General features: G+C 36.1%; 2 protein-coding genes across 5 annotated transcripts in view; one reads left to right on the plus strand and one right to left on the minus strand.

The window, feature by feature from the left end:
- Window positions 1-27,572, minus strand: part of CENPP (centromere protein P) — a 151,513-nt gene that overhangs the window by 64,894 nt on the left and 59,047 nt on the right. The gene's annotated exons all lie outside the window — the stretch shown is intronic.
- On the plus strand, window positions 429-20,738 carry ASPN (asporin). Of its 2 annotated transcripts, none has more exons than XM_005229917.4 (8): window positions 429-3,015; window positions 8,556-8,826; window positions 10,766-10,878; window positions 12,959-13,172; window positions 13,559-13,669; window positions 16,029-16,122; window positions 17,795-17,933; window positions 19,171-20,738. In XM_005229917.4, exons 2-8 carry the CDS (start codon window positions 8,580-8,582, stop codon window positions 19,366-19,368), a joined length of 1,116 nt encoding a protein of 371 aa, XP_005229974.1. In that variant the 5' UTR covers window positions 429-3,015; window positions 8,556-8,579; the 3' UTR covers window positions 19,369-20,738. The 2 variants fall into 2 exon arrangements, with proteins under 2 accessions (XP_005229974.1, XP_027648160.1); XM_027792359.2 differs by lacking the exon at window positions 429-3,015 and adding an exon at window positions 4,085-7,319.

Genomic DNA, 27,572 nt, shown 5'->3' on the forward strand with positions numbered 1-27,572 from the left:
CAATAAAGATATCAAAGATAACATTTTATATTATTGATGTGATAATGCTAAATATAAAACACCATCCAGATTTTTTTCATTTGCATATTTCACCATAGTAAAAGCCAGTATTCTGAACCACAAGATGCTGTACACACTCCTATCCTTTGCCTTAGAAATTAAAGGCTCAGAAGTTACGTATATATTTTAAGGCAAGATAGAATTCCAATTCTTTCATTGGTGGAAATAGAAATCACTGAAAAGGTCTAAGCAAATAGTTTGACCTCTTTTAGTTATTTTAACATGTAATATTTCGTAGGAAAATATACAAACAGTTGCTTATAAGGAAAATACTGTCAGACCACTTTCTATTTTACAGTATTGCTCTCATCAGGACTCCAACACCATGGATTACACAATTTGAGACACACTTTTTTCTACCAGGCTATTTAAAAAACAAAATCTCACTATTAATGAAAGAGCAGATACAATAAGATTTTTCTTTTTCTTTTAGCAGCACCTTCAATTATATCACCCCAAATCAATTGCTTTATAACATCGCCAAGAAAGCAGCATTTGATACTACCTCAAAGGGCTGCAGCTACAGCCTTTGAATGGCTGCTCCACGTTCTCCATAAGCACACTTTGGTCCTGCCACAGAACGCGAGGGGAACATTGACTTGAGTACCTCACATCAATTCATTCATTTGCACACTCCAGCTTTCATTCAGAACTCCACAGCTGCCTTACTGTGCTGGCTCATGTAATGGCCTTGGGTCCAAAAATTGAAGTATACTGGAAACAGTGGTCCTGGAGAGAAATTCTGCAGTAGTAGTTAGTCTTTACTAAATTATAAATGTGCTGTAAATGTTTAGAAGAACAGGTTCATAAACTAGATTGAGAACCACTGGCCTATTTTTATTTAATTTTTTTGGTACTGCTATCAACAGCTAACATCTAAAGTTTGGAATCTGATGGTCAAGAGACCTGAAAAGGTGACTTCTGGTTAATTTTTTTTAGAACACAACTATGGCCACAACCAAAATACTAAATCCATGTCTTGAGATATTAAATGGTTTCATTACAATAATAGTATGTCAATGTAAGCAGTATTTATTGCTACCATATTGATACTATACGTTGTACAAAATATATAGATAATCCATTATAAGGTAAAATGGTTACATTTCTTCCAGATACTGCCACTCTGTATGTCAGCTTCATTAAGTAATATGGCTATTAAATACTTTATACATGTAGGAATGTGTTCCTACCACCAGAATCATCTTAAACAGAGAAAATAATAATTAAGAAAAAAAGTATTTATCCAAAACTGAGATGCTGCTAAACATCAGCAACAGGGAGCAAAACTAGGATCAGCTGGAATTGCTGATTCAACACATTACTATTGAAAGAAGTGAAAAAGAAAGGAACTAGTACATTTATATCATAACCCTCAGGCCCCACTCTTTTTTATTAAAAAGCCAAGAAAGTCTTGGAGGTTTTTTGTAAACAGAAATTTAATACTAATTTGCTCAAGTAAAAGCATTCAAGCCAAGCCGTTCAAAACACAGGGGAGTGTTTGCTTAGGAAGCTTTGGTTTTTAAATGCAGGCAAAAGAATGCATATATAGGCAATTTGAGATTTCAAAAAAGTTTAAGATCATTCTTCATACTTTTATGTGGGAATGTGATTACTTTGGAAACTGTAATTTCATTCCTTGGGAAAAGTGATAGGGAGAATCTTTATCATCATTCATCTCTGCTACTGGAACTGGATCACAGGCAAAAACAATGCAGGAGGTAACACAAGCCTTATCTTCTTTGATATGACACCACCAAAGTTTTAATATTTAGTATAGTATCTTTTTCTTCCTTAAGTAACAGTAGCCAGAATAACTAATATGCAACTTAAACTGTCATTTTGCAAACAGCACCACGTTACATGTATATTGAAAAAAGCCAAATAAAATTTCCAGGCTATTTTTCTGCAGTAAGACCAGACTCTTAACACAGAAAGTAGCTAATTAAAGAAAGAGAAGTAGTTAGATGTATAAGGAACAGGATAGATATAACATTGTAAACTTAAAGACACAAACTATTACACTGACTACGATCAGTCATAGTTTTCTGAAGTTTACACAAACAGGCAGCCAACAAAAGGTAAACAAAGAATAACCCAGTTTCTAAATACTGTGATGTACATGTCAGTACAAACTGTATCACAGGGCAAATTCTCGAAGACTTTGCTTTAAGCTCACAGCTTCAGTCCTTATCACAGAATATTGCAAATACTGTCTCTGTTTCAAATAAAAGATATGCTTTATTTCTCATACACAAAAGAAATAAATTAACTACATTGACTAACAAAAACTGATCAATATTTTCCATTATTGAATCATCTTCCCCAGCCAGATACTTGTCTATTGAAAGCAAGAGGTAGAATTTATATATAATTACACAACAAAGTCCTAATTTGAAACTTCAGAAAAGTTTGGCAACATGCTGATCACTATAGGCTACTGGTTTACTTTGCCAATGGCTAAGGTTTTATACTTTTACTCAAGTCACACTTTTAAAAGAATAATGGCTAATGAAATCATAAAGTGTGATTCCATAGCAGGAATGACCCGAAGTGGACCTCACTGTACTTCCAATGGCCTGATGTCAACTATTATTAAACTACAGGTTTTACAAAGTCTTCCACTAGACGTCTAGAGTTAAGCCAGAAGTTTTGGCTGTAATACAGGCAGTGATGAAAAACATATGAGTGGTAACAAGTCGTCTTAATATCATTCTTCAGTACTAAGATGGGCTAATCTGAAGCAGCACTTTACTCTGGTATCACCTACGGTGCCAGGAGGATCAAGAAGTTTGGAAGTGGAATTTTTCTTTATATTTACTTTCCATTTCACAGAACTCATCCTAACTTCCTTTTTCTCTCTCTTTTTTTTTTTTTTTTAATATGAAATAACTGGACATAAAGATCTCAGGTGGATTATCACAGTGCTTCTGGAAGAACTAACAAACTTGCAAGGTATGTCCAGCTTGAATACCTATTCTATATAAATAGCAATAAAGAACTAAGCAACAGGTTGTCAGTCACTATGTGCAGATTAATAATGTCAGGTAATTTAGAGTCAGAAGTACCACTTCTTGCATGGAACAGTTTTAAATCTACTTTGCAGCTGAAATAATGATCTTATTTACCACATCTGAGCTGCAAAGCAAAAAAACACCAACCCCAAACTACAGTGAATCATTTAACTATTAAAGACTTGTCAGAAAGATGTAACAACTCACAAAATATTTTTCTTCAGTTACTACAATCTATGAAAAAATCTATCCTACAGTTCTTTCCTAGCAGTTCTTACAATTACAACTTTCTGTAGTTTGGTATTGAAGCTGATTTTTTTAAAATTAGATATCAGCAATTAAAAATGACACATGAGAGATTGAACTGTAGATGAACTACAAGCTAAAAATGCTCATAGATCATATTCAGTAACATACAAGAGTCAAGCAGTTTTCCATAAAAAGTAAATGCTCTCTAAACATAATTTATATTGTAAACATGTTATTCGTTATTATACTACATAACTTCAATATTGGACTATTTATCAAGACATAATAATTTCTTCAGTAATCTTACAGATCAAAAAATTTCCTCCTGTTCTTCTTAAGCAATTTAAGTAAATCAACAGAGTAGACAAGGAGTTAAACATAAGGTCCTTTTATTTCTGGAACAGGACAATGACTAATAGAATCAGACCTATTTTTAAATACAGCTTTCAAAACAGCTATGAGTCTTGCCTTTCTTTGGACAAAATCTGTGCACAGTGCAATGATTTGTGTTATTAATGAACACAGGGATTTTTCTTTGCCTCCAAAAAGACCACCACTGTGTCATTTAAACACTTTCTTTTCAGAAACAATGCCATGGGAAATTTGCCTCCATACACTGGTAACAGAAGTTATTTCTGAATATATTTTAGAGTCTTTTTAAGTCTTAAAACTTTATCTATTAACTCCTTCAGTGTCATAACTGGTGAGACAACAATGACCACATGCTGCAGGACTGGCACGCAGCTGCCAAGGCATCCAGACTTACTCTTTTTTAGGCACACATCCCATCCTAGTAACTTAACTTCTATCCTCACAAAATGTTTTTCTTCCCATATTTCATGCTCAGAATTTTCATGTCACAGAACTACTGCACATTTACGTGGGAATTTTCCACATAAATTCTAAGAGGATTTAATCATACCAACATACTTTGATTTCACCAGCATTTAATTAGTTATAAATGATAAGTATTATCCTGAACTAATAGCACAAAAAGTTATCTTCCCCATGCATGTTTGGCAATGTGTGTTTTGGTGAAGATCACAACATTAGTGAGGATAAGTATGCCCCAAGCAATTAGTACAGTGATTTTAGGATTGCTACATACTTCAGGAAAGTCAGCCTCACAGCATCTCTACATGTGAAGTGTGCTCCCCACATTCCGTTACCTCACTTTGGGGTGGCTAGTGTCCCAGTCAAAAGGTGTTATTTGGAAGCTTTTTCTACTGAAGGGTAAGTAGGATTGCTATAAAGAAGGTGTAATGAAGAAGTATGTGAGCCTTCCTCAAACTCACTACACACTTTCTCAAACTCATCCTCAATGTTCTGGTCCATAAAACCAAGAATGGACAAGGCCAGACTTTGCTCAAGCAACAGTCACCTCTGCAGGGTATTACCCAACAGAAGACCCGAGCCTGTCTAAAAGCTTGTGTATGTCAAGAATGGGTGTCCTATGTCTTCTCCTTCCCTCTCTTTCTGCTTATGTCCCATCCCTCTAAACCAGGCTGTTCCACCCACTCCTTTGCTGGCTCTGACACTCAAGACTGATACAGTTTGTTCACCCAGAAAGAATGTGTTGGGTTCGTTTTCTTGCTCACATTAGTTTTATGCTGGCTTTGTGAGTTCAGTCTGCTCCGTGAACAGCCTGAGTGGAAGAGCTGCACAAGGGAACTGCAAGTACATACCTGGGAGCAGGAGGAGGCTCAAGCAGCAGCACTGGGCACTAGTATTCATGTATAGTATATATAGTATATGGTATACATGAATACAACTAGTATAGTTGTATTCATGAGCTGTACTTGCTGAAACAATTAATTAAAAACTGTTCACAAAATTCTCATGTAAATGTAATTTTAAAATTTCCAGAAAGATCACCAGGATCTTGGATTTTAGGCTTTCATTTTCTTTTAATTCTCTTCCTCTTTAAGCTTAAACATGCAGAAAATGTGGGTAAGTTCTCTGAGATGAGCTGCAGAGTCAGAGCATTTCTACAGAGATATATCAACATCTGTTTACTGGGAAACTCAAAACCTCAGCCAGGAAAAAAAACCTGAACACCTCCATAAAATCCAGTTCTTTGGAATCCATTCTGCGGCCAATGTAAACCTGGAGTCAGACTTGATTATCACTCCTAACTACAAAGCCAATTAGCAATAAGGATTTCCTAATGAAAAAATGGGAAGATGAAGAGAGGGCTTTTTCTCTTTCCTGAAAAATAATATATATAACAACTCAGGCGTCCTTCTTTCAAGGGATTTGTTTTCAAGAGTTTAACTCATGGGACTAATATATGTAATCAATTTCAACACTTATTTTCTAGAACTTTCTGAACAATGCATGGCTTTCAAGAGCTCAAATTGGCCACAGCTCCAATCACAGCCTCAATCTTTTCATAGCTTGAAATCGTAATTGGTTTTTTTGAGTATCTGAAAGGAAATGCAATCCATTTACTACAGGTTCAAGTGTGGAAACAGATTTTTAAACTGTTTCAAAAAACAACTTCTGCACCAGATACAGAAGGGCATTTCAGGAACACATATGGAAGATTATCTTTTAGATATGGTAAAACCATACATCCAGTGCCTCTCACAAAAAGAAGCCTGGGACTTAGAAACTAGATGTCCCAAGACATGACCCATGCCATGATGCTTGATACGCTACAAGCAGAAATTGTACAACAACACTGAATAAAATACGAAGCGTTTTGTCACTTGATACCCAAGCAGCCAGGGGAAGAAGATGAGTGCCCATCTGTGAAAACCCAGCCATTAAAGCACCTGTACAAGAATAAGGAGAACTTGGAAGTCTGAAAGGCTTCAAAATCCTCATCTCCTAATGAATGGTATGATTAAAATATTGAACATTTTGACTGTTCTGCTAAAGTTCAAATACAAGATTGAGAGCACCAAGTTTTCCAAAGGCTTACAGTCAGACATGACTGCAATTCTCTCCAAACAAACAAATGCAGGTTCCACATCTTGTTCCCAGCACTGTTTATATTCCAAGACTCTTCCAAGAAAACACATGTATAGGATTGCAAGTACAACTGTTAAACTCTTTCTAGGAGCACTGAAAGAGAATTTTGAACACAAAGAAAAATATGTTGTAAAAATATGTGTGAAGATTCTTTTAAGAGATTGTTAAATCAGTAAAAGAAACTCACTCTACTCAAATGAGCATGGAACTGGGGATTACAACAAATATTAAACTTACAGTTATATGCTGCATACCTAGAAGATACAAAGTATGTTGTTCTTCTGTTTTCAGACACATATCTGGGGAGAAGGAGTCACTGCATTCTTTTTGAAAGGATGAGTTTTATGCAGTCTAAATACTGTTGGCTTTTTTATCTTTTTATACACCCTGAACCATACACAGTTACAGTCAGTAGCGATGTATACAATACACAGCATTCTAACGCTGTTAAGAACCATACACAAGAAACATCAAGATGACCTTGTACACAAAAAAGCAGCACAAACAAAAACTCAGAATTTTGAATAAGCCAAGTCAACACCCTTGTACAAAGCTGTGCGCTCCTTTTCCTGTGATTGAGGACCAACGACAAAATGGTTACAATAAAGTCATTTTTCAGCTATAAAGAGATAAGCAAGCATTTAATTAGGTGATCGAACAAGAAGTGACATCTATTTAGTATTTCCCTAAAGAGGTCTGTGGTAGTCTAAACAGAAACTTTTTTTATAAACAGGATATGCATAATAAAATGTACAGCAGCCACTCTTGCTTTCTACAACATACTGTGGGATCCAAACGATTCCTGGAACTGGGCTTCGGAGGGGAACAACGTAGAGCTGAAGACTGGATTTACAGCCTCTTCTCAAAGAGCTGCAAAACATCCTGTGGCAATTCTTACTATCTGTTTTCTCTTTTGTCTAGTTTTATATGAGCATTTGGTCAATAAAATCATCTTTAGAATAAAACAAGACTACGCAGAAGATATCTAAGGGGTTTGAACTACTGATCATCACTACGCAGGTAATGCACTATACTGTAGTTAAAGACTGGACTCGGGTTTTCCCTGTCAGGTAAGGCTAGAAGAAATCTGGTAAAATTAGAACTCAGAGAAGCAGAATGAAACTGAAGGAACAGCTGTCATGAGAGGCTGCCATATTTTTCTAAAGGCAAATCTACTTTTTAAGTCCTTTGTAACTTGTGTAATCTCAATAACATCAGTAAAAAATAATTGTAGCTATCTGACATGGGATTTTCTGCTTTGAAGATGCCCTAACTGATCCAATATCTTTCTGTCTTCCAAACTGAAGGACCTTTGATTACACAAGACAGATACTTTCAAGTTATGGGTCAACTAGAAAGCTAACGGGTTTAATGGCACTAAATTCAAGCACAGCACATTTTCATCTCCTATCAGCCAGCTGCCTAGCTATCAGGTACAGGCACTATGATGGCAACGCTAGGTTGAAAAAACCCCAAACGTGTTTATTGAAAAAAAAAAAAAAAAGAAAAAAAAAGCTACACAAAAGTATTGGCTTCCAGCTTTTTTCTGGATGTAATTTAAGTTACTGATTTCAAATTACATGGAGTCATAACTTGCGAGCCCTTGCCAGAGAAAAGAGCCCTCACTAAATAAAAGACAGCACAAACGTGCTTGCATACAGAGGTGACTTTCTGTCAACAGCAGTAATAAACGAATGACTGGAATATGGGAAAAGCTGTTATCAGGAAAGAAAACTCTATTTTTCCAGATAAGAAAAAGAAGTTTAATTGGAAGTGTTTAGGGATCAGAATAACAAGAGTTTAGGAACTACCCTGATGAGTGCATTTTATGCATTGCTAATCAAGGATTTCCCAATTTTCTAGATACAAGCAATGCATATATGCTGACGTACCCATATTTTTTCATCAAGAATGAATAAAATAAAATAAATACAATTCCAAGTTATGGTAAAATTGACTACAAGAATCACACTTCAAAGCTTTAAGTAAACGGCACTTATTTTTTAAACTCAACTATAAAGTTTTGGTATGACAATGTTTAATGCATTTCGCTTAAATAATATTTCATTATCATTATATATAATTTAATAATAATAATTTATATTCCAAATCCTATTTTTTATATTCTGACTGTTTTTCAGGACAAGAGACTGTAGCAGTGAGTAAAGTAAATGGTTCAATACTTTCATTTGCTGCTTCACACTCACTTATTCTTGTGTTTGGGGGTTTTTTTGTTTGTTTACTTTCCTCTTCAAGATTGGCTATCCTGATTAAGAAGATATGAAAGAATACACGCTCCTCCTCTTCTTGGCTTTGTGCTCTGCCAAACCTCTCATTGGTCCTTCATATTTTACACTGAAGAATATGATGCTCCAAGATATGGAAGAAGATGATGATGATGACGATGATGACAATTCCCTATTTCCAACCACTGAACCAATTATACCACTAATTCCTTTTGACCTGTTCCCAGTATGCCCCTTTGGATGCCAGTGCTATGTGAGAGTTGTCCATTGCTCTGACCTAGGTAAGAATGAATTTGTGTGTCTGCTCTCCATTGGACTCTCCTTTGGAGGACTTGCCTTTTAAAAGATAAATCCTACAGCTCCATAAATCACACACATTCACATATTCCAGTATTAGTCATTTTCAAAAGGAGCTTACACTTTTTCAATTAAGCTCGCAAACCACATCTAATTCATGTCCAGCAACTAAGTTGTGTCCAGCAGTTTTTATAATGTAAATATTTTCCCAGTTCATGTGCACCAGTTTAGAAAAATAATAAGCTGCTCTAGGCATTTTCCACATTAGCAATGACTTCTATAGATAACGACACAGAATGGAAAGGCATTTACAATATGTAACAAATAACTCTGGAAATACTTCTCTGAATACTGATTGGGGTTAGTAAGTACATAATAATCTGCACAGCTTTTTATCCACTAAGAGATCACAGAATGTGAAAATGCTTATATTAACATTTTAGATCACACTTTCTCCTGTTTCTTTTACTCGCATGAAGTTATATCCAAACAGAGAAGCACAAAAGTTTGCTGTGTCTTCTGTTGCATTAAACAAGCTATTGGTGCCCTCTCTCAAAAGACTATGGCCAAAGTAGTACTTCATTCATAACTACAAAGCAACAGGTCAAACGTCAAGAAAACATAACAAAGATAAAGAGGCCGTAAATAAACCACAAGGAAGTTTAACGAGAAGGCATAAATGGGAAAGGAACTATTCACTCAGCTTAACTTCCATTAAAGTGCACATCACTGGTAACATTTTAACCAAAGGCAAATCTGCTATTGTCACTGTTGCGGATACATACTAGTCCCTAAATATCAATTCATTATTGATTTGAATTAGTGTTCATTGTTTTATGTGTCATTAGTGTTTCCCCATGATTCAAGGTAATCAAGAGGACTGGACTGTGCTTGTGCGACTAGCACAGTGATGACATTTGTTCTCATCACAGCTCCGCCACCATCCTACACTTAATCTTAGACTCCTCATGTCTTGGAAACATTGAGTCAATATGTAAATCACTGGGGTTTAAAAAAATGTGTCATTATTATGGAATCAAACTTTTGCTGACAGACACCCCCCCCCCCCCCCCCCCCCCCGTGGTTATTGCATCTAGTCTACAGATTGCAAATCTCTACTTGAGTTCACATACAGGAAAAATGCCTCCTATTAATAGAGTTCGTCTTTAGATAACTAATCTAATATGGAAAGATTGTTAATAAACTGGACTAGCATTTAACATTTGATGCATCAGCATTTCCACTGAAAAGAAAATTACTATTCCTTGCTAGTCTCTTCTGCTGATTCAGGATCTCAGATGGCACGAACTAGAAGTGTTTTTGTAACTGAACAGCGAACTGGATTGGAGGATTTATACAACTGGCAATTAAGTACTTGCTGCAGGAAGACCATTCTTGTCCACTTTTACCAAGAACACATTTTTCAGCCCTGACGTTAACTGTATGGCTACATAAGCAAGCATGCCAGCATAATGGGTAGGGCAGTGGACAGGAGCATTCAAGCACTGAGCAGAAACCCCTTGCAGTCACAGCAACAGCCCTGTTACTCGGCACAGCACCACAGCCCCAGACTGTCAGGGCTGCTTTCTCCAGGGGGTTGAGCAGTTTCCCTGTAGAACCACCCGTGCTCTGAGGCTACTTGTTTCACAGATGCAAAGAATCTGCAGCAAGCACCCCATTCAAGCTTTTCATGGTCTGGGGCAGAAGCAGTTCCTTCTGAAACTATCCCCACGTTTTTGTGGTACACTGTTACATCGTTAGTTCCTCTTTTCATCACGTACTCCCTTTTCTTCGTGGCTGTTCATATTTTCTTTCCCACCATAATCATCAACAATCTTACTGTGTTTTGCTGTTTAGCAGTTAATTTCTTTGGACTTATACATAGGCACATAACGTTTCTGTTTATGTCACGTACTTAAATAGGTTTGACATCAATACCTCGCAACATTCCACCAGATACTCGTATGATTGACCTTCAAAACAACAAAATTAAAGAGGTCAAGGAAAACGATCTCCAAGGACTCACATCACTTTATGTAAGCTTCCTATTTTCTGAGTTTAAAATCTTATTTAGCAATCTGAAATATTTTGATACTTTTAAAATACAAATGGTATTTTTCTTTTCCAATAGTATCCATAAAAATACAGCCTAATGCCTGCATATCTGAGTGCTCCCACATAGTAAGAGGCAAATTTCTTTGAGCTGTAAGAACTATGCTTTCTAAAACATCCAGAAAATGTACCATGTGTATCTCACCAAAAAGATCCTGAAGATTTATTCAGTCCTTAGCATGCACAGAAACATTCCTTACAAGACAAGTACTCCTTTTTTAGCTTAGGTGTAAAATAGCAGAACGAACTTAATCTCACAGCAGAACTAGAACACAGTTTCTGAGGGTATTTTCAAAAGCACATAGCATACAACTAACATACACTGCTGAAATTAACGTTACAAATCTAACTGACCTGAACAGAACACAGACCAACACTGCATTACTGAAAAAGTCAGTACTACCATTTTTATCATGCTCAAGAATGCATGTAGAGACAGACTTTAATAGAAGTATCACTGGCAACTGATAAATCTGGATATTTACAGTACACAGTAGTCCCCTTTTATAATGAAAGAAAATAAGAGAGTCTTAGGGGCCTGTAAAGGTAGATGAAATCTCTTTTGGAATACTGATTTCCATAAGTCATCACCCTAGATCCAGTACCAACAAATATGGACAACTTTAAAATTTTCATTGTAAAAATGACAAATCTTTTCCACAAGTTAGCAAATTAACAACATTCATTAGAAAGACAGGAAACGTGTTAGCATAAAACAAATCCTTTTCAGTCATATTTGGTTTCTGAGCAAGAAACAGACCTAAGTGTTTATGGATAGGCTTATTAATTATTATGGGTTAAGCTAGGATAGAAACAATAGGAAGCATATCAATTCATTATTTGCAACAAAGTGTTTCCAATTCCCCTTACACATCTTGCATCTGGGTACAGAATGGTCTTACCAGCAGGTTTGGGGTGAACACACTAACTGTGGTTTATATTCAGTATAAAATATCTTACAGAAACTACCCTCCAATGCCTGAGAAAGTCACTGGAACACTTCAGCAATCACCACGTTATATATCTGAGTCACCGCTTAATTATGTGGTATTTGAAAACTGAGCTGTTTTGGTTTTTCTCATCAGTTAATGTGTGGTAAAGCCTAACAAAATTTTTACCGAAAACAAAGTTTACTTTGTACAACTCGTCTGACCACTAGTCTACTTAGCAAAGGCATAAATGGCAACCTAGATTAGGAAGGAGCATTTCCTGTTTATTTCCTCAAGCTATCCTCCTTTCTTCTGGGAAAAAAAGATTAATTCTGTTTTGTGTTACTTTTTATTCCCAGTTCCAGAGAACAGATGACTTACAAACAGCTCAAAAAAATAAAAAAGGAACAAAAATTAATAGTCTAGGTAGGTAAATACAGAGATGTGATTTGACATGCAAAATCATTTCAGATAACATATATTGTTGTCTGTAGTAACTCAATCCAAGTTCTTTGGTAACACATAGCAACCAAGAACAAAAAAATGTGCCAAAAAAGAACTAGTGTACTGTGCAGAAGAGACACATTTGAATTCACAGGAGTTGAAAAATCATGGCAATTAAGATATTAATTCAGATGTGTATATCAGATTAAAAAGCTGACTTTTATTGTGCAGCATTATGCTGAAATAAGATTAAATTCCAAGTTTTGAGACTTTGTCTGAATTAAGCAACAACAACAAAGAACATAAACCCCATACAATCCCACAAAATACATGAAGACAAACATATTGATTGGCCAGTTCTTCTTACTAACCATTGGTACCTTGTCAGCTATGACCAGTTTTTCTCTACCTTCTAGCTGATGCTCCAGCTTTCATGTTCCTTTTTGTTTTTCACAATCAATTGAAATGCCCAAAGTATATACAAAGAGCTAAAGTTTGGTATGATGGAAAAATAAAATACTTAACATACTTAATTATTGATTTATATATCAAATTCATTACTAAAATTTCGTAATCATAACATTTCTGTATGAAGAAATTTTCTTTATATTGCTCTTCCCATATCTGACAGGCACTGGCTTTGAACAACAATAAAATATCCAAGATCCATCCAAAAGCCTTTCAGCCAACAAAGAAGCTACGACGACTGTATCTGTCCCATAACCAGCTAACTGAGATTCCAACAAATCTACCAAAAACTTTAGCAGAGCTCAGGATTCATGCTAATAAGGTTAAGAAAATCCCCAGGGATGCATTTAAAGGAATGAATTCCCTACATGTTTTAGGTAAGTCCTGTTAAGTAGAAAAGAAACTCTCTTTCTCAAAAATGTAACACAGTATATATAATTTTCATTCAAACATTTCCCCAGTGTGCAATATCCACTTAAAGAGATAGCCATTCTGTGGAAACACTCTTTCACACTTTAATTTCTGTGTGAAGTTGCTACATAGGTCAAGTTTCTGGTAACCCTGCAAGCCAAGTTAGTAACTGTTACTCACTGAAAGGTGTGACTTCCGCCCCTCAGAATAGCAAGCAAAAGCTAAACATTAATTAATGCTTAGATGCTTAGAACATCAGAAGTCATAAATAAACTGAAATCAGCTGTTTATAATTTAATCTAACATACACAAAATTCCTATGCCATAAATACTTTTTTCCCCCCTTGGACAGAAATGAGCGCAAATCCTCTTAACAATGATGGAATAGAGCCAGGGGCTTTCGAAGGAGTAAATATTTATCATATAAGAATTGCAGAAGCTAAATTAACTTCAATTCCTAAAGGTATGACTTGTTTTACCTTTTCTATTCTACCTGTACCAGTATGCTCCTAAAAATATATATATTTATATTTAACACCTATATGATTATGAAAGTGTTCATAAATTCTGTTATGTATTGTCCTATCTTATTTTTATTTTTGTACTTTGTATCCAATTCTACATGCCAAAAGTGCACATGCATGCGCACGCATGCCCGAACAGTCAGACACTCGCTCTCCAGCCCCCTCTCCTGCCTTCTCCTTGGCAGGAGTCCACTCCTCTCACAGCCATCTAGAGACACTTCTCGGGTCAGGAGAAACAATGTGAAGAAAATCAAAAGATGTCACTTCACATCCTTCTCATCAGCCTCTCAAAAATCCTTACAAAGAAAGGCTAAACCCCCTGATATTTGGTCGGGTCATAAGGGATAAAGACTTTGCATTTCATGCATTTAAAATGAAGCCCTCAAATTTCTAACTTTATTTTTTCATGTTTCAAACAACTCTGTAGCTCAAATATGTTCTGCAATATAACCAACCACCTCACTGTGAACCCCAAATTAGCATTTTATACATCTTTTGATGGGGTTTCGCTAAGTAGAATTTAATATTAACATCAGCATTAAATTCAACATAACATACTACAAAATTAAATCATTCCTTCATATAAAACAATTAACTTGTGATTTGGAGGTAACAATAAATTAAACCACTAAGTTTATAAATCACTGATCTCCACATAGAAAAAAGTAGCCGGAATGAACTCGGTACAACACTCCACCTGCATTTTCTGTAGCTCAGTGTAGTATTTAACCAAATTCTCATGGTTTTCAACTGCTCAAAACTACTAGCCAAGAGAAAAAAAGAAACAAAGCATAATATCATACGTTATATCATATAACATAATGTTGGTCATGAAGATATTTATTTCTGGATCATTCAGATAAAGAATTTGTTTCTTATTAATCTCTCCTTGTAGATAGATATACATGCAAAAGCATCCCTGTAGAAAAGAACACTGAAAAAAACCCCAACAACAAACAAATCTAGCTCATCCCAATTGTTCAGATAATTTTAAGATCAGAACATATCCAGCTGCCTATGGTAACACTCCTCAATACAGAAAAATATACATTCTTCCAGTATCATCATAATATCATGTCCTGTCACTTAGCACACACACAAAAAAATACATAAAATCATTCAGATTTTGCCTCTGTTACGGAGAAATCTCCTACAAGGAAACAGCATCAGGTCTAGTATGTGGTGTCAAATACATAAATCAAACAGGATTTCATGGTTAACACATTCTACACAAATGGAAACTAAGTTTGTAGGTCCTCGTATCTGAAAATGTTATAATGACATGAAAAAATGGACTTAAAATCTAAAATGGGCAGATTGTAGTCTTCCCTCTTAATATTGTAACTCAGATACAGGCATTTGTAAACTGGAATGTAAACTGCATAAAAGCCCAAACAAATATCAAAACATGTCAACTGGGACAAAGACAGACTGTACAGCTGTCTTTTCATTACAATACTTGTCTTCAGTATTGTAATGCTACAACAAATAGCAATGGCAATGGGAGCAGTGCTCTCCTAAGCCATGTTAGTAACTGAAACGTGGTTTATCTTGCTTGGTGTCAGGGTGCCATCTAGACAGATGCTAGTAAAACTGAACATAAAATCAGCAAACAGAAATTCAAACTTGTGACTATCTTCCTTCACCTTTACTAAAGGGATATTGTAAAAAAGATTCTCCACCTCCTGGTCCATTCACTGACAGTTCTAACTGGGACTATTTTGTACCATATGAAAAAATATTCTGCATACCGGCACGGGAAGGAGCATACCAAATGTCTCATTTTCCTTAGAGAATTCTGGAAGCTTTCCTCCCAGATCTCGTCTTCCAAGCCATAATAGCGCAATTGTTACATCATGTGGAAGAGAATATATATCTACAAAAAAACATCACTGGTTTCACAGGAGTAGGATTTTGACTACCAATTGTTAGATAATTGCATACAACACACAATTTACATCTTTGACAGGTTAACCAAAAGTACCTGAAAGCTGTAAAAAAGAAAGCTAGCAAAATTATACCAAATTTTGCAACTCTGAAATCTTAACATTAGCATATGCACTTTCACAACAATTGATTTTTTTAAAAATTTACTATTTTAAACCAAATTATGTTGATGAATTATTTTTTTTAAAGTGACATACTTGTATCTAATACTCATTTCTTTCATGCAGACAACCCCCCCAAGATTCTTCACCCAACCTTAAACAGAAAAGACAGACACTGTTCAGAACATAAATATTCCAACAAAACCAAGTTGGCTTATTTTTCTCATACTGTGCATTTGTTTTTCATCAGAATTGCCCTCCAGTCTACTAGAACTTCATTTAGATGACAATAAGATCACAACAATCGAACTTGAAGATTTTAACCGCTATAAAGATCTTCAAAGGTAAAATTCCTACGCAGAATGCTTCTATTTGATAAAAGGTCAGACCTGGCAAGGTCTCTTATTTGATTCTTCTCTTGTTAGCAGGAGAAGATAGAAGTAAAAATTTTAAGTGTTTTAGTAAGAGCTGCTGTAAATAGGACCTAACTTAAAAATAATAATAAAAAAAACCACAAAACAAAAAAACCCCAAGCATTAACCTTGTTATTGTACATCTTGGTCTTGCCTGCAGTTTGCAATAGAAGTATGTGTTAAGAACAAAATGTAATCATCAAATTCTTACCTCACAGCACCTGGGTGTTGTGTAATAAAGCCTTACCTTCATATAATATCTCTCAATGTGCTTGTAGTAATATGCCTCAGTTAAGCACTGCATGTATTTTTCATACTCAGAAAATAGGAACCTTTGTGGTCACATCCTTTACCAACAGTATTCAGAATTTTTCTCTAGCCTGTTCCTTCTCAGGCCCAGGCATTTCAACTGTCTGGTCAGTCATTTCACAAATCATCCCCCCAAAATGAGGTATACAGCAACACCAAATAATGTTTGGTCTAGAATGCCTTTTTTGCAACTGAATGTATAGGATTTAAGAGTCATAATAGCATTTTAATTCCAGAAGGCCTAAGTGTACTGGAAGGATACACTCCATACACACCCTGAAGGAAAATATAAAAGGATGGCATGAAAAGGGGAATTTGTGACTTTTTTTATGCAAATGCTTGGGAAAACTGGTAAATTAGAAGATAAATTCGCCTCCTGAAAACTAGCCTGAGAAATACAGTAGCTGGTAAAGGAAACAACTTGATAACTGTTTCCAAATGTGATGGGCTTAAGGAAAACACAAAAGGCATGTTTCTGAGGAATGTATCACTGATACAGGACAAAAGGCGGCAGTTCTTCCTGTAAGGCTCAGTTCAGCACTCTGAAAATACAGCTGAGCAGCGCCGGATTTGGTAATAGAAGCTACTATCGTAGAGGAACTACTGAACTGTGTTTAGATACCAACTATAGTTTCTGAAGAAATCAAGAAAGGAGGAAACGGGGATTGCAGGATGCATGGAAAGAGATTCCAAACTGACCTGTCTCCACCTTCAGAACCATCTTAGCAATGCACGGTGAAGTCTTAGAGCAGAAATCTGAGGCCTAAACTAAGTGAAGTGTGGAAGTAGCAAAGAAGGTAGTCCTGTTTATTTTTAAAAGATAAAGCTTTTCACCAAGATATACATATATAGATCTATATATAAAAAACTGTTTCTTTATAAGACTTGGTCATCTTTGGCTATTTAATAGAACAACACTTTTTATTACTGTGAGTATACTCTGTAGCTATACTACCTGATGAAAGGGTGTGACTTATTTTGCAAGACTGGTGGTCTAATTTTAATTTCTGTCACTAAAAGTAGAAAAAAAAAATGCATGCAAATCTGGACAATGGCTCACATCAGCCTAGCTGCTGTTCTTTAAGTGGAGAATAAGAAGAAAAAATATTTGTTAAATCAATGGGGGCTGGTGGTGGTGTGTCTTTCTATCAGAGGTAAGATTTCATCTTTTCCAGGTTTTTTTCCCGCCCGTCTACTCCTATGTACTTCAATCTTCAAAAAAAAAAGTATGCTCTTGAATGCTGTTGTGAATCTCAATTAGTCTTTAATTAAATGTTCCTTGCACTCTTCCTAGGCTAGGTCTTGGGAATAATAAAATCAAAGATGTGGAAAATGGAAGTTTTGCCAACATACCAAGCATCCGTGAAATCCATCTCGAAAGAAATAAACTCAAGAAAGTTCCTCCTGGATTACCCCAACTTAAATATCTGCAGGTCATATACTAAACTTAATAGAAAGCTCTGGTAGTTACAAGTTGTTAGATTTTCACACTGCCATACTGTTTAGCACATAACTAAAAAGCATAAACAGCTATCACATTTTGATATGACTCTCATGCTAGGAAAACCTGAAATCATATATGTACTTTAAGAAATAAACAAGATTAAACAAGAACATTTTCTAGAAAAACAACAACAACAACAACACCCCATCACCAACATGCTACGCACAGAAACTGTTTCCAGGAAGTTTGTTATAGATTTATCATAATTTATATATTACCAAACCAGAATGGAAATTTTTCCATTCCCATGCTGAAAAGTCTTAAATCCAAAGTAAATTATTTATGAGGCTGAAATGATCAGATAAGATTGTTAAATTTGTATTTAGAACGACATAAATTCTGCAATAAAATGCTTTCAAAACACATTTATTTCCTAAAATCTGGAATAGTAATTAAAATCGTATGTTTTATAAGATAACATCTTTTGGGATACTGAGCAGAACAAAGCCTGGGCAAACATGAAGAAATACACAGATGACAGAGCATGTGACAAGCTATTTGATAAACATTTTTACCTCTTAATTTCATTTCTTTCCACTTCTCATTTCACTTCCAAATAAAGGAAATTTTTTATATATATATATACATACACACACACTCATAAAAAACAAGAACGAACAAAAAACCCAACATCAACTTACAATGTAATGTAAAATCAGATATATAAAAGAATTATTTTATCAATGTACATTTTTTACTTAAATTCTAAACTCTACTATCACAAGCCCTTTTTTAAAACTTATCTAAGCTACATCAGCATTAGACTGATCTGTCCCTAAAATCATATTGACAAATCTCCCCCAGTATCAACTTTTCTAGAGACTTTTAAAAATGTATTAAGTCACTGGAAGTTTGCATTATGGGAGAATATAATACTGCATCATTGGAATTCTTACTGTAAGTGAATATGAAATGGCATTTTAGGAGAATGTTCTATAAGAATAGATTCCAATTATTCTGGCAACACACTGATAAAAGATGTAACTTTTCATTGTGGGAGAGACTGTGGCAGGAGGGAGATCTTTTTTAAAGATTTATCCTGTTACTATTAAGGCCTATTCAACTCACCTTATAGCAAACTTCAGTTATCTATATGCCAATGAATGTCAGATATTTTTCCCATTTACATACTAACTATTTTATTTTACTGTTTCTTATTGCTGCAGGTAGTCTTCCTTCATTCTAATCATATTGCAAAACTGGGAGTGAATGATTTCTGTCCAACAGGAGGAAGAAAGAAGAAAGCGTTATACAGCGGCATAAGCCTCTTCAATAATCCTGTAAAATACTGGGAGGTTCAGCCTTCAACCTTCCGTTGCATTTTAGCCAGAAACAGCGTGCAACTTGGAAATTTCCTCAAATGATACTGAAGTTGGCAATTTCAAAAAGCAACTTGTTCAAATGTGTTCTATAATACTTGAAATTTGCAGAAAAATGCTAATTTTACATTAACCAGTTTACAAAGTACTTACTATTTCAGAGATAGTTAATTAGGAACAACATGTAAGTACGATCTGTTGTATTATTTGACAATGTTCAACCTTTGTTTGAATAATTTAAACAAAAGCCTTTATATCTTATGGAGGGACTCTTGGAAGTGGAACTGGAAACTGTATTTGATGTTTCCTATTATCAATGTTAAATTCTTTACCTAAATCACATAGTTTCGACATATTCTTGCTTTGAAATAAATTCTAAAAATTAAGTGGAAGTGACTTTTTCCACAGTAAGGACCTCCTCCTCTGCCAAAAAGTGTTGTAAGAAAAGGTGACAAAAGTTATCAGACTTTCAAGGGCAACTTCTTGTGCCATTTTTAATAATCAGCAAAGATGTAATGAAAAGGTACGGTATTGTCTAGTCTTTTGTCTCTAAACAACAACATATTTTTATAATCTAGTAAGTGAGATAAATCTGGGTTTCATATCAAGAACGAACATGCAAAAAAACTTTAATAGGTTTTGGTACTTTTTCCTTGCAACTTTAAGCAGGAAATGTCCTTCAGTGTTTTGCTATCAGTATAATTTGATGCACTCTGAACGTTAAAAACTAGGATTCAAGATTTATGATATGCTTCAAGCTTAATAGGAATGATTATTAAACGCCCTTTAGGCCAGCACAAACATTTTATCTATAACAACTGTAATCATTTTTTTCATTTTATTTTTTCCTCTCTCTTATTTTGACATCACATGGGTTAAGAATCCCTCATTAATGTAAGTACCTTGACATTGCTGAATGCAAGCAGATAGCTGGAACTCAACTGCCCGGACTTCTTACATAGGTCAACACATAGAATTCTCAATACTGACAGTACTGTATAAAATGGGTATTTTATATATCTATTTAGTGTATATTTGCTATTGGGATTCAAAACAATTTAAATAAACTTAAAGAATACTTGCATATGTATATTTAATTACATGATAGGTCATGTCAAAATATTCAGAGATTATAACCAAACACCTTTCAGACTCTTCTCTACATATTTTCTCTATTCTTCCTTTTTCCAAATCTACATACCTTGCAGATCATTTATCAGCGCTCTTCTTCATAGTTAAAAACTCACTGCTTTATTTGAAGTGGCTACGGGGAATGACACAGACTAGTAGAAGAAGAAAATACTATACAGAAATCAAGCAATTCCCAGTCTCTCAACCCTCCTACCAGCTCCCTGAGTAAACTAACCAATGAACAAGTCTTAACACCTGATCTTTTGCATCTGCTTGGTCGATTTGTATTTAATACTTTGTTAGCACCACTATACTGCTGAGATCCAAAACCACATGGTGAGAGGAGGGAGTACGGGCCAGGGAATGCTTTTACTGAAGGACAGTTTTTGCAAGCAGAAATTTGGTAAAACACTTCAAGGCAAAGTAAAAACAAAACAAACCTGCAGATCACCAAGCATCTTTCTATTCCTGGTTTCTGAAGACATTTCTAAGGAGTGCGTTTCCCAGCAAATAACATGGGGAAAGCAGTGATCAGTACTGAAAATAGTCAGGAATAAGTATATTCTTCATCAGTTGGTCTAGTTTGTATCATGGGCTTCTTTAGTTATAGCTATGTCATCATGCATGAAGAGCTATGATCTCCAGACAGACACCGGTGTTAGAAGATAAACCTGATATATATATTCAAGGGGATACCTTCAGTAGATTTTTCCAATAGGGAATTAATATACTCATAGGAAACACAGAAGTGTTGATATACAGTTCATACAGGGAATGCATACCAGCTTTTACTGGAACTCTGCATTCCCAGTGAAGACACAGTCTAAGTGCCTCTATACATTGCGCTTGAAATAAACCCAACAGTAACAAACCTGACAAGGCTACAAAGTGAAATAGCCTACTCTTGAAGCCACCTCTAAAAGATTTATGCGGAGCATAGAAGAACATTGAAAAGAGCAAGGGCAGAAATAAGTAACTGAGAATGAAACAGCCTAGTTACATAAAGAATAACACACCACACAGACTAGTCACCTACCCTGGCGTAAATCATCATCACACAAAACTCTTTACATTCATACTCAAAAGCAGGAAGACCTAGTGCTTCACGCTAACAGCCCAAGTGCACATTCATGCCCTCTGGAAAACGCCAGCCTACCCTGCCTTGTACACCCATAAGCAGCTCATAACCCCATACCAGAGAGACAAAGCATTGTCAATAACAACTAACTGTCTAAGAAGGAACTGAAGATTTGAAATAAATGTCCTAGTAACAGCTAAAAAGCTTAAGTCCTTAAGGTTCCACAAAAGGTTCAGTGCTTGTAACATTTAATATCAAAAAGATAGAGGAAAGACAAAATAATGAGGCAAGATAATTTGTAGATGATGTCGTGGTTTAACCCTGGCCGACAATCCAGCCCCACGCAGCCACTTGCTCTCTCGCGAGGGATGGGGAGGAGGATCGGAAAGGAATGTAAAACTCGGGGGTTGAGATAAGAACAATTTAATAGGTAAAGCAAAAGCCGCACACACAAGCAAAGCAAAGCCGGGAACATTCCCCACTCCCACGGGCAGGCGGGTGTTGGGCCATCCCCAGGGCAGCCGGGCTCCATCACGGAATGGGTACTCAGGAGGACAAATGCCGTGATGCCAGATGTCTCCCTCTTCCTCCTTCTTCCCCCAGTTTATATACTCGGCATGACGTCATATGGTATGGAGCACCCCTTTGGCTGGCTTGGGGCACCTGTCCTGGCTGTGTCCTCTCCCAGTCTCTTGTGGCCCCCCCAGCCCTCTGGCTGACAAGGCCCAAGAAACCAAAGTTCTTGACTTAGTATAAACATCACCCAGCAACAACTGAAAACATCAGTGCAGTTATCAACATTGTTCTCACACCAGAGCCAAAACACAGCACTTTACTAGATACTAAGAAGAAAATTAACTCTATCTCAGCTGAACCAGGACAGATGACCAGAGGGTAATCAAGAGCCAAAACAGATCTGAGGGAAAAGAGTGGTCAAGTAGCAATATAACAGCAAAAAGAAGCTAAATCCTAAAGAAGGTTAAGAACAAAAAATGGAATGAAAACTTCCAAATCTTTTATCTATTTTGTGGAACACTAAGTTAACAGTTTCCACCTCAGGTAAGTGGGATAAAGGTGGACTTCAATCAAGTCTTCAGTTCACAGCACAACAAACAGCAAGTACAATACTAATACAAAGAATAAAAATTGATAACCAAAAAATCATTACATTTATATGAATCACTAAATTTATTCTTAAACATTGATGCTATACTAGTTACACCAATTCATCAATGACAACCGAATTAGAGAAACTGACTCAAATTCTGCAGCTTAACTAAAATAATAAACTCAGAGCGTGATGCAGTACATTATTCTACACTAGTTTAGAGGTAAGGTTTAAAATGAAATGTAACAGAGGAAGCAAACAATTCCTCATCCAATTGAAGCTTAAGCAATGGACAACAGGAATGCTGCATCTGCCAAGACTAAGACATTTAAGAAGATGGACTAAGGTCTGAACAACTCCTGCTTCCTTTTGTTAGCCTACCCCTCTCTACCCCGAAGCAGGCCAGTTCAATCAACCCATTGCTAATAAACCTACGTGGCAGCAAGGAGTTCTTGGAAGCAATTACCTATATTCTTAAATATAATGTAAACCGTAACTGCATTTTACGCAAGATTTCCAAACATAATAAATGCCAACAGGTGAGTACATTGCCACATGAAAAAAACAAAATCCCCTCTTGCTTTTATTCAAACTGTCAGTGTTGCTATGACTAACTGCCAGGCACACGTAAGAAAAATGGCCACTGGACATTTTGGTCTCGAAAGGGAAGGAGTTTTGGCTAAGGCTAATTAATGATCCCAACACAGACTCCAGAAAGTGTCCCTCAGCGTTGGACCTCATCTGAAACTTTCCTTGGGGCATGGTTTTAGCAGAGTAGTCTTAGTCCCTAGAAAGAAAATTAGTACTTTCTAAACCTAAGAATTCTTTAAAGGTACTCCCATGTTCCACCAAATTTTAGGTCTACTCTTTAAATGAATATAATGGGAAAGCTTTGTAAAAATGTATCAAAGTTCCAAGAGGCAGAAGACTATATAGTCTTAATCTTATCCTTCCAGAGCCTTAAAAAACTCTTGCCTTCTTACTCTTTCCACTTGGCCATGGATTCAGACACTATCTATAGTCATCCATGGATACATACAACTTTCACAGAAGAAACTGCAGCACTATTTTGAAGATACTACCTCCACTCTCACACTTAATCTCTAAAGAATTTCACCAGCGGCTTAGCTTTTCATAATTTTCAAGGCAAATTCAGCTAGCTTTGAAGTTTAAAAAACTTTATCTGCAACAAACTACATTGGCAATTTTGCATTAAAGCAGGTAAGTATCAAACGGTTCATTCTGTCTCCTGTAAGAGTTACAGAGAAAAACAGCAGTCATTTCCTACATCACATTACATAAATTCATAGGATGTCTGTCACTTACGAGAAAGAAGTATGTTCAACGACCCTCCACTATTTTCAGATATCATTCTTCAGCTAGCATTTGTGGTTAATTATAATAATTTACACACCTTGTATCTTTGGCATACTTTGACATAAGCCCAAGTGGATGTCACGGTGACATACAGACATTACAATATAAAATGTGCCTTACACAGTTTCAGCAATGATCTCTGAATATGGGCAGCAATGACATTAACGGAAAAATAGCTAACTGATGATAACAAAATGGTGTTCAACGGTCTTTCCACAGACCAAGGCAGTTCAGGTTCAGCAGACAGGGAGAAAAACTCTGAAGACATCAACTCCACCATTACATTCTCCACAGTTGTTACAGAAAAAGAGGGAGAAAGAGGTTTGCTGTAAATCCTAAGAGTCTTAGTAGTTATTCCTTGTACGACTATGTTCCTCTGATTAAAAAAATAGTATTTATTCTGTCTAAGCATTCCAAACTAATAGGCTTCTCTCTTCTGAAAAAGTCAGGTCCCTAACAAAACACTTAACAAATTTCACCAGAGGATGGCAGCCTATTGTTACCAATAGAAGGAAAATAATTCTAAAGAATACCTAACAAAGACTTGCTGTACAGTAATCGCCCAGGAAACTTCACAAATACTGATCAGGCAGAATAGCCTGTTTTAGTACTAAAGTACTATCTGAGTACTTCTGAAGACTGAGTTCTGTGTCCTGCTCTACACCATTAACCTGCCAAAGAATGAAACAACCTCATCTCTCCAAGTCTTCTCCTTGCTTCTTTCCCCAATATCAACCTACTCAATACAATACTTCAAAACACATCAGAATGAAGAATCATGCAGAATAATACATTAGTAGACAAATAACAAACAATAAAATACAGAAAGTTTAAAGAATATAAGATACTATCAAATCATGATTTTAACTTGCACAACCAGCAAATGCATACCATATAAATCAAAACATACATCGAATAAAATGGGATTTCTTTCATATCTGTATTGAAAAGCCAAACAAAATCAGAATTTTGAAGCATTGAGCCACTTCAGTTTGAGATATGTTCATTCTGCAAGCAAGACATCTAATGAAGAATAATTTATGTAAAGATACCTATGCCATGTAACCCTCAATCTCCCATCACAAAATCCCATTCCACTTCATAGCCTTAATGATATTAGTCCCAATCCAGTATCTTCTCTATTTCCTCCACAGTAATATATTTATAGATTAGAAGTATGGGTTCAGAATCACCTACTTGGTTGTCCACAGACTAGTGCATGAAACTCACAGATCATTAGGTGCTTTCTGTTGCTGCTGAACAAGTTAAAGAAGGTGAAAAGTGTTGATTTTTCTTCATCTTTCTAATATTAATAGTGTCTTCCCCCTCCACCCAGCTACCAATTTACATAAAACCTGCCTGAATTCAGTGTATCTTGCAAACTGGCTAAAAGTGTCCACTATGCTCAGAAGTATCAGGAAAGAGAAAAAGACAGATGGAAAGAGAAAGAGCACAGGTATGAAGTATGGGCTGGATGAGCAGACAGTGAGGTGGATTGAAAACTGGCTGAACGGCAGGAAGAAGAGTGTGGCGATTTAGTGAATTCTAGTTGGAGGCCAGTAACTAGCTGCATACCCCAGAGGTCAATATTGGCTCCACTCCTGCTCAACATCATTAATGATTCAGACAATAGGGCAGACGACCCTCAGCAAGTTTGCTGATGACACAGCAGTGGAAGGAGTGACTGATATGCTGCCATCAAGGGACCTTGAGAGGCTGGAGAAATGGGCCAACAGGAATTCAAACAGTTAACAAAGGGAAGTCCAAAGTCTCATACCCAGCAAGGAGTAACCCCATGCATTGGCAAATGCTGGATGACCTAGAAAGCAGCTTTGCAGGAAAGGACCTGGGGGTCCTGGTGGACAAGCTGAATGTGAGCCAGGAATGTGCCCTTGTGGGAAGGAGGCAAACAGCATCCTGGGCTGCTTTAGAAGGAAAAGGATGATCTCTTAATTCCTAGTGTTGCCGTCACTAAGTTAGTCCACAAACAAGGAAGATACAGAAGCCTAGATTCCTATGAACTTGAATCTTGCAACCCTCAGGATCATCCAGTTTGTCTCCGCCTCACACCAGCACCTCAGCATATTCTCCTACAGCTGTCTTCCAAGTGACACTGCCAAGTGACAGAGCTACAAGTATGCCAAGGGGTTAGTCAACATCTCTGTTTCATCTTGCCATCTGGCTGCTTACTCTAAAAAGAATTTGTAACTGTCTTTTCCTCAGTTGAAGCACGTCTTTGAAGCACTTTCCTCTGCCCAGCTGCCATTTGCCACAAGTTGGTAATAAGGACATATATATTTCCCCTCTATCCTGTGTCAAATTTGGTTATAATTGGCAATGAGGGTCAAAAGATACTGAATGAAGTAAGCGACAAAGACAAAAGCTTCCTTTCCCTAAGGAATCAAGGAACTTCTAAAACTGGGAACTTCCAGAAAGTTTCACATTAGCAAGTATCCCATCCAGAATTCCTGCACTACCATTTCCCAAAAATGAGGGAAATGCCCAAAGAACCAGGACAGTAGGAAAAAAGTATACAAATTAAGATATACAAATTTTAAACTGTTCATATTGGTTTGCTAAAGAGGTAAAATATTTCAGCTACGTAAAACAGATTATGCATAGGAAATCTAACACAACTTCACTGTTCTGATAATTTGACATCATCTAATGTAATTTCAAAAAACATTTACCTATGTCCAAAGAAGTAACGTCTGCTAAGACATCAACTACCAACATTAAACCACATACCATATTCGCCCAACCACAGCTGGCCATTTACTAACCTTACAACATTTCTTTTCAAGTTTAAGTTAAATCTACAGAGTTAAATCTTTCAGAACTTAAGTTTCTAGCTAACATTTTTATATTTACTACTATTCAATTGGAAAAACTAAGAATCATCATCACCCACTATTTCAGTCTTAAAAGTAGATTCCCACTTCAAATATTGCACTATTTATCCAGAAAAACTAAGGTACACCATAACAGTCGAAAGAAACATTAATTATCTCCATTTTATTTTGATCAGTATTTATCACCAGCATGACAATAAAAGCAACAGTAAACTAAAAATAATGAAATCATGTTCTGAAGCCTATTAGTCTTCCTCCTTCTCCATGTTTAGAATTTAAGATTGTTTCTTGGGTTTGTTTTTTCTTCTTCTTTTGGGGTGTTTTTTCTTCCTCCTCCTTTCTGGGGAGACTAGAGGCTTGAGAACAAAGCTGCTAATAGGAAACAGATGCAAAAGCCCCAGAGTACATGAAAATCTGACTAATTCCAAATGCCACGTATCACATACCACAGTCTAAAATTATCTGCTAAGATAAATGTAAGATTTGCCCTGCATACTCAATGAATCACCTGAGATGGAAGACAGTGTTAAGTATAAAATAAACAGAAAGTCTTTCACAATATTTAAGATATTTCCAAAACTAATCAATATTTCGAAACAAGTTGGGATGTTTCTCAAAGCTTGTGTTAGCCAATAAAAGATTAGTTCAACAGAACACGCTGCCAACAGACTTGTTGCAGCTTTCATATGAAGTATGAACAGTT

The sequence above is a fragment of the Falco peregrinus genome, chromosome 5 (assembly GCF_023634155.1).
Source record: "Falco peregrinus isolate bFalPer1 chromosome 5, bFalPer1.pri, whole genome shotgun sequence".
In the NCBI taxonomy this organism is placed as follows: domain Eukaryota; kingdom Metazoa; phylum Chordata; class Aves; order Falconiformes; family Falconidae; genus Falco; species Falco peregrinus.